This window comes from Danio aesculapii, chromosome 11 (assembly GCF_903798145.1).
Source record: "Danio aesculapii chromosome 11, fDanAes4.1, whole genome shotgun sequence".
Taxonomy (NCBI): domain Eukaryota; kingdom Metazoa; phylum Chordata; class Actinopteri; order Cypriniformes; family Danionidae; genus Danio; species Danio aesculapii.
In genome coordinates, this window is record NC_079445.1 from 37,822,385 (window position 1) to 37,830,845 (window position 8,461).

At 34.1% G+C, this 8,461-nt stretch overlaps 1 protein-coding gene across 1 annotated transcript; it reads left to right on the plus strand.

Moving 5' to 3' along the window:
• Nucleotides 1-2,511: 2,511 nt before the first annotated feature.
• LOC130236903 (galanin receptor type 1) lies at nucleotides 2,512-8,197 on the plus strand. Its single transcript, XM_056467639.1, has 2 exons — nucleotides 2,512-2,997; nucleotides 5,646-8,197. Exon 2 carries the CDS (start codon nucleotides 5,665-5,667, stop codon nucleotides 6,679-6,681), a length of 1,017 nt encoding a protein of 338 aa, XP_056323614.1. The 5' UTR covers nucleotides 2,512-2,997; nucleotides 5,646-5,664; the 3' UTR covers nucleotides 6,682-8,197.
• Nucleotides 8,198-8,461: the final 264 nt, after the last annotated feature.

Here is an 8,461-nt window from a genome sequence, read left to right on the forward strand (position 1 = left end):
TTTAATGGACATTTCCCTAACAAAAATCAGACAAGTTTTATGGAAAAGATTTTGATTAACAGTTGTATGTAGTGTTGATTGTGCTTCACTAATTGAGATTTATTTGCATTTTCAAAATTATGGTATTTTGCCCCTACGACTTTTGATGTTGAAAATTTCATTAAATCTTAGCAGACTGACTTTTATTTGCATTAACATTTTAGTGGTTTGAGTCTATTTATTGTAAAACAAGCAGTGTTGGAAAAAGTTACTTTTGCAAGTAATGCATTGCAATATTACTCTCCTAAAAAGTAACTAAGTGCATTACTTAGTTATTTTTTATGGTGATATGTTGTCACTTTTGAATTATTTTGCTTTACTTTTTCTGACCAGGCTGTGGCTTGATCTCTTTCAAAACTTGCAGTTTTTTTATGTTTTTGTTTTTTAAAATAGCGAAGCTTTGCAATTAATAACACACTGTGTAACCTACACCTTCATTTACCTTGAAAAAAAAAATTAAAAAAAAAAACACATTGGATAATGTTATATTCTAGGAACTTCCTGAGCTCAGAGCTCTACATGCCGTGTATACAGATTAATGAAAGTTTAAAGCAATGTGTTTGCTGCTTTTGTACTTCTTATCTTATTAGTAAAGTACAAACCATTTTCAAGTACAATACTTTTTCTTCCATGTGCATTCTCTCATCTCAATTTCATCCATTCATTCATTTTCCTTTCGGCTTAGTCCCTTTATTAATCCGGGGTCGCCACAGCGGAATGAACCACCAACTTATCCAGAACATGTTTTGCTCAGCGGATGCCCTTCCAGCTGCAACCATTATCTGGGAAAAATCCATACACACTCATTCACACTCGTACGCAACGGACAATTTCACATACCCAATTCACCTGTACCACATGTCTTTGGAAACCGGAGCACCCGGAGGAAACCCACGCGAACGCAGAAAACGCAGTAAAAGCTAATTAATTAAACAAAAATGTAACTCGCGTTACATTTTTAAAAAGTAACTAAAATATTAATACTTAATTTTTTTAAGTAATGCGTTACTTTACTCATTACTTAAAAACCAACACTGATGACAAGTGATATTTATATAAATAGACATAGAAATAGAACTGACATCTCATTACCTGTCTTTATAACATAACCTACATGACCAACCCAGACAATATTTAATTTTTAACTATTAAAGATGTCAATAAAAATAACTTTATTGATCTTTTTGATCAAAGTCTCATATTGCTATTTAAAAATGTAAATGTGCGAAAATACAAGTGAATCAGGCGAAACCTTTGTTCATAAGGTAATGTTTTAGCATGTGTATATATATATATATATATATATATATATATATATATATATATATATATATATATATATATGTTGACGAATCATCTTCCCTTCATCAGACATATGCAGACTAGAACAGGCAAATGGACAACATGCTTCAACATTGACCAAGCTTTGTCATAAACCAAGTCATGGTGATTCACTGGATTAAGCTAAGTCTTCAAGGAGATAATAATGAGGGTATTTATGAGTCAGCAGGTACACAGACAATCTAAATTACGCATGGGACACTTTATCTTTTTGTTTTGCCCTTTGCCCATGTCATTTAGACTTTCAGATCACGTAAGTTTATGACTTTCTGTAACACTCTAAAGGAACCTGACATAAATTCAAGCTTATGTAACTCATATAAATTTTCAGTAGTTATTAGAAGGATGATTAACCAAAAAGTAAAATATGTTCATTCACTGTAAAAAGTGATTATTACTTTACTTAAAAAAGTGAGTAAACTCATAGTAACGTGGAACTGTTGACTTTACCTGAAGTGCTCATTTAAGTATCAACTTATAGCTTTTTACAGTGTTAGTTATTCTCCCTTATTTCATTCCAACCCATTATTATTATTATTATTATTATTATTATTATTATTATTATTTTAAAGTATTAATATAAATTATTTTTATTATTTTTATTATTATTATTATTATTATTATAAATTATTATTATAATAATTATTATTATTATTACTATTATTATTATTATTATTATTATTATTATTATTATTATTATTTTGCAGAACACAATAAGAAATTTGTTTATTTGTTTGTTTATTTTAGTCATAAAGACTGTTTTGAACCCCTTTAACTGTTATTATGTAACCAAAAACTGTTCAAACTATATCTCCTTGGTGTTTCAAAATAAAGAATGACATGGGAGTAAGTAAAATAACGGCAGAATTAAAATTTTTGGACTACGCAAATGTAGATTTTTTTTTTTTACAATGCAAGTAAGGCTTGCAAATTGATTCCAGTTTGAAACAGCCTGGGAAAGAAAGAAACTACTGAGAGGAGTTGAAGGTTTTCTCTATTGACTGAATGAGTGGTTAAACAGAGCTCTGTGTTTATAGGAGCTGCGTCACGGCTGTCAGGTCAAAGGACATTGACTTGCCTTTATCCGGCTGTTGAAGTTTGCATTTGAAGCACAGCTTCGCACTCCAGATCTTTTGAATAATGCCTGTAGATTGACGCTCTGGATTACCAAGCCCACCAATGCTGAATTTATTGAAATCATCTTCCAGTTTTCAGAAGAATTCAGCAAAACCATTGAACGAATCTTCAATTATTTGAGTAACTGCAAGAATTTTTGCCTCAAATCTGTCATAGAGGATATTGATATCTGTGGAAAGACAATTAATCAATGTCATCAGGGAATATTTTGCATTACCCAGTGGGAACTACAGCAAACCAACAGCAGGATTTCATACATTGAGTCTTGCTGCAATCATTAACTTTGATGCATTCCAGAGCCTTTTATCAAGACTGCTGTACAGTATGATCAACGCTGGACGTCACACTGTTCTACAAGAATGCATAAGGATATACAGTCTATAACCAAATTAAGAATAGCTGAAAAAAATAGTTTGCACACTTTTGTAAAGTCTCTGAAAAAATCTCAAAACGTTTTTGCTGTAAGACTGCAAATTCCAAGTGAGTAGAACCATCTGAAAGAACTATTTCTAAGAACGTTTTGCTATCATTAACATTAAGTTATGAAAATTGTAAAACATTTGAATTGTCCAGGTTTTTTTCTTGCTCGTTCAGACATTATGTACTGAAAGAACGTTTGAATTTTGAAGGAACCTTCTGCGAATGTTTACTGTTAGCTGGATTACAATTATAAAACCTCTTGTTAAGATACATAAAATATAATACTTCACTATTGACAATGTCCTGTAGAATCTACAGTAACTTACTGTAAATCGATTACAGCAAAAATACTGTATTGACATTTACAGCACCATTGATCTTGCTGTATGTATTTACAGTATTGTATATCTTTACTGTAAAATTCTATTCATGTGTATTTGTGTTGCTCTTTTCACAATCAGTATTGTTTCAAAGCACTTTACCAAAGGTGAAGATTATTGCAATACAATCAAAATCAGACAAGTTAAGGTTAGTAGTTGCCATAACTTCATTAGTTACTAAAAACTTTAATTAACTAGTAACTAATAGCTTTTTACAGTTAAAGTTATTATATATATATATATATATATATATATATATATATATATATATATATATATATATATATATATATATATATATATATATATATATATATATATATATATATATATACACATACACATTTAAACATAGTTGTGTGTGTGTGTGTGTGTGTGTGTGTGTGTGTGTGTGTGTGTGTGTGTGTGTGTGTGTGTGTGTGTGTGTGTGTGTGTGAGAGAGAGAGAGAGAGAGAGAGAGAGAGAATGTGAATGGTTGCAAGCAAAGGCTGTGTGGAGGGTAGTTACCATATGCAAGTTAAAGGAAAAGTAACGTTTAACTATTGACCCTCAACAATTGTTTCAACCAATCGGCTTTCTTATTTTTACAATCACTCTCATTGGTTGGTCATTGTTTCGCGCACAGTGAGCAGCGAAAATAAATAATGGCATAGGCAGTCAAGCTTATTTTAATTTTTAAAACCACTAGTAAATCTGATAATGAGCCTGATCAAATCTGCGTGAATTAATCAAGATAGCAGGAGACAGAAGCAAAGCAATCTCAAGTCAGCCAGAATATGACAGAAGAGGTAACTGTAGGCTCTTCTTGAAGATTAGACTGAGTCATTTAATAATTTATTTTTTCACTCGACACATAACATAGCGAAGTGAACTGAATAGTGATTGTTCACACGATTTATGCTTGTAGCTACATGTTTTTATTATCCACGACTGACCTATAATGTTATATGGCACAAAATAATTAAAGACCGTTCAGAAATGTGATGCTCTTTTTTTGCGCTATCATCGTTTAATCACGTCTGTTCTGGGAAAACTGAAATTTGATTGGTGGATGTCGGTCACGGTAACTTTTATTTCCTGGTTTTGTTCGGGGAATTATTCATTTACCAATTAAGCACTGGTTATATAGCATATAGGTGATGTCTTTGTGTACACTGTAAAACCCAACAGTCAACTTTATCAAATGAAATGAGTGTAGTTAACTCAAAATTGACTGAAAGTTAATTCTACTCATTTGCAAAGAGTTTTGAAGTCAGTGTTGAAGTTAATGAGTTAAATAAATACCCCACACGAAATCTGCACGCGCAGAATTCTGCAGATTTTTAGCCTATCATTGATTCTGTTTATTTACTTGAGTAAATGTGTGTAAATCTATATTTATTCAGTTTTTAAATTAATTTCAGTAATATTATTGACTAATATGATGTTAATATGTTCATCTGATTTATGTACAATGCAGTCTGTACAGTGATATTTTCTGTCTTTTAGTAGATCTATTATATGAGAGACTTGCTTCGTTTACCAAATAAAGTGAATCTAATTGGATTTGGATTTTAAACATTAAATACATGTTAAAAAGATGTTATTTTTTATTTCACATATTAAGGTTTTAGTTATGATACTCAAAATAATTCTGGAGAAATCCACAGATTTTTAAAACAATTCGCAGAAATAGCAAAAAACGTCCGCAGATTCCGTCTGGCCCGTCATTACTTTAAGTTTAATGGAGTTCACAGTACTCATATAGATTAGTTTTTTTTTTTAATCAAATGGTTTGTAGCAATCGATTTCCTCAAACGGTTTGAGTTGACTTAACTTATTGGGTTTTTCAGTACTCAGTTGGTTTGAGTTCTCCATTTATTGGGTTTTACTGTGCTCAAATTGCTTCATTTACTCAAATGGATTAAGTTCACAATACTCATTAGGATTAGTTTTTGAACTTAAATGGTTTGTAGCAATCGGTTTCCTCAAACGGTTTGAGTTGACTTAACTTATTGGGTTTTACAGTACTCAGTTGGTTTGAGTTCTCCATTTATTGGGTTTTACTGTGCTCAAATTGCTTCATTTACTCAAATGGATTAAGTTCACAATACTCATTAGGATTAGTTTTTGAACTTAAACGGTTTGTTGCAGTCAGTTTCCTCAAACGGTTTGAGTTACCTTAACTTTATGGGTTTTACAGTATAGTTTTCACAATGCAACTTTAATATACAGTAACATACCGCAAAACTGTAAAATACAGTTTATAATACAGTTAAATACTGTGTAATTTACAAAAATTGTTAAAAGTGTTTGATTAAAGAACTAATCTTATTTAAAATTACACAGGATTCTTGAACACTCCATCATGGTTAACATATCCGAGTCAAACAGTTCCAGTCCTGACCTGAGTGATGTTGAGCGAGTGTTGGTTCCCATATTCGACAGCTTCATCCTGGTGACTGGAGTAGTCGGACACATCCTGGTTCTCATTGTCATCAGTAGAATGATGCGCAAAGGACAAGGACAGCCCAGCGGAGGAAGGACAGGAGGGCTCCAACAAACCAACGCAAATGGCACAGATGTTCTTCTTCTGTCTTTAAGTGTGGCGGATCTTCTTCTGCTTTGCTGTCTTCCATATCACACGGTGGCCATTGCAACCCGTCACTGGCCATTTGGCAGCTTCATGTGCAAGTCTGTGAGCTTCCTAAGTGCCATGTGTACGGCTGCAAGCGCCTTTACTTTGGCTGCTTTGGCCTTCGCTCGATACGTTATTGTCGTTCATCAATCAAAAGCGTATCGATGGCGTAGAGAGGGCCGTATGAAAGTGATCGCTGGTGTACTGTGGATACCAGCCATTATCTTGGCATCGCCTCAGTTTGCTTGGAGGACGCTGATTTCAGGAGTGGACGACCGTGAATCTCGTGAGGACTTGGCATGTTTTAATTTCCTTTCGGAGTCTGGCCAGTTGGCTTACGGAGTGTGCCACTTCCTACTGGCTTTTGCATTTCCACTTGGGATCATCATAATAGCTTACGCCAAGATATATCACTTCCTGAAGATCACTAGGCGGGGTCGCACAACTCAAACCACTGACCGTTTGGAGCACTACCATGTGCACGTGACCCAAACGTCTGCTCTGTTAGTGCTGGCGTTTACGGTGTGTTGGCTGCCATCATATGGGTTGATGTTTGCTCAGATGGCTGAGAGAGACAAAGCGATTGGGCCTTTTTCTCAGTTAGGACCATTTGCCACATTTTCTCGCATCATGGCAACGTCTTCAACTGTGGCCAATCCCATTCTCTATGTTTTCATGTCAGAAAAATTCAGGAAGGAACTAATGGGTCTTTTTAAAGGGGGGTGTGGAAACAGACTCTCCATATAGGAGCCCTATACAGATTATAGACTTCATGAATTAACCTTTGAGTGCTCAAGAGTAAATGACATGATCAAGTCCATGAAATAAGTTGTTTACATACAAGCATGCAATTGTTAACAATCAGTATTTATTTGTTAACAAATATGGAGAACATTTCCATGAGTGATGCTACAATGACCAATGGCTTGGACTCACTGTCATTGGTGTGTTTATAATGTCATTTTTTCATTAAAATCTAAAGATACAGGCGTCACGGTGGCGCAATAGGTAGTACAATCACTTCACAGCAAGAAGGTCGCTGGTTTGAGCCCTGGCTGGGTCAGTTGACATTTCTGTGTGGAGGTTGCAAGTTCTCCCCGTGTTGGCGTGGGTTTCCTCCGGGTGCTATAGGTGAATTGAATAAGCTAAATTGGCCTTAATGTATGTGTGTGAAAGAGTGTGTATGGGTGTTTCCCAGTGCTGGGTTGCGGCTGGAGAGGCATCAGCTGCGTAAAACATATGCTGTATAAGTTGGCTGTTCATTCTGCTGTGGCGAGCCGAAAAGAAATAAATGAATGAATCTAAAGATACAAAACAAAACAATGCTGTATATTTTGAGATATATCGTGTTGCTAAACATGTGCATATATCCAGTGGTGGAATGAATACTGAAAAATCAAGCAGAAGTACCATTTCTTGCCAAAAAATCTAGAGCAAGTAAAGTATTTGATGTGAATATTACTCAAAGTATGAGTAAACAGTAGCCCTTCTAAAAGTACTCAAAAGCCGCAAGTAGTAGGGATGTATAAAGTTGAACCATTCAATACAACCTGCACACTTCAATACACATATGATATTTGTCCAGGGATGGGCAGTATTTATGATACATGAATTTCAAATATGTATTTTACATACAAAATGGTGTAATTTGTATTTGATAGAGTGGATGAAAATGGCTTAATATTTTGTATCAAAATACTTTAGTGTCTTGTATTTTTAGAATACTGTAAAATACTTTGTAAGAAGTTTACATGACTAGGCATGGGCCGGTATAAGATTGTGATGGTATGATAACCTTGGATAAAAATATCACGGTGTCACGGTATTGTGCTCACCGCTCTAAAATATCTTCTTTTTAAATGTCTGAGTAAAAAACTAAAACTTTCTTCCCCTTTAACAATATATTCTATTTCTTGAAAGATTTATTATATTTTGGAGCAGTAAACATGTCAGGCTATATAATTCAAATGAACCATTGACTTCTGCTGTCTTAATTAGTTTTAAATGCACAGGTTTCTCTACAATTTTAAACGGCATCTTTGGATATCTTTTCTGCTGGAAATACTGTTGTCCTAAAAAAACAACAAAAAAATTAAATAAAAAATCTAACGCGTACCTTAGGAACTGTATTACAGAAAATGTTGGCGGTTTGAAAACCTTGACTTTTCCAAACTGCGGTATACCTTGAAAACGGTTATCGTCCCATGCCTATACATGACATCATAAAAATGTGGCATTTGATTGGTGCTTTCTCAGTTGTCAATGCTTGAATGGAAATTATGCACTACATATAAAGAAAGTACCATGGGTACCAGATCAGTACCAGACCAATAGCAGGGGTAGATTTATGAGCAAGTCAAACAACATACAGTCCTACAGTGGCGATACTTACAAAACTTCATTGACTGTTTCAAATGTTAGTAGCTGATTTGCAGCTACAATTACAAACTTTGACATATCAGTATGAGATAAAAAATGTTTAATAATAATCCAGTCTACAAACTGGTCAAAAACTCCCAACACAGGT

Bases quoted from the DNA above. Each gene is read 5' to 3' on its own strand.
- LOC130236903 (XM_056467639.1), top strand. From the start codon at position 5,665: ATGGTTAACATATCCGAGTCAAACAGTTCCAGTCCTGACCTGAGTGAT.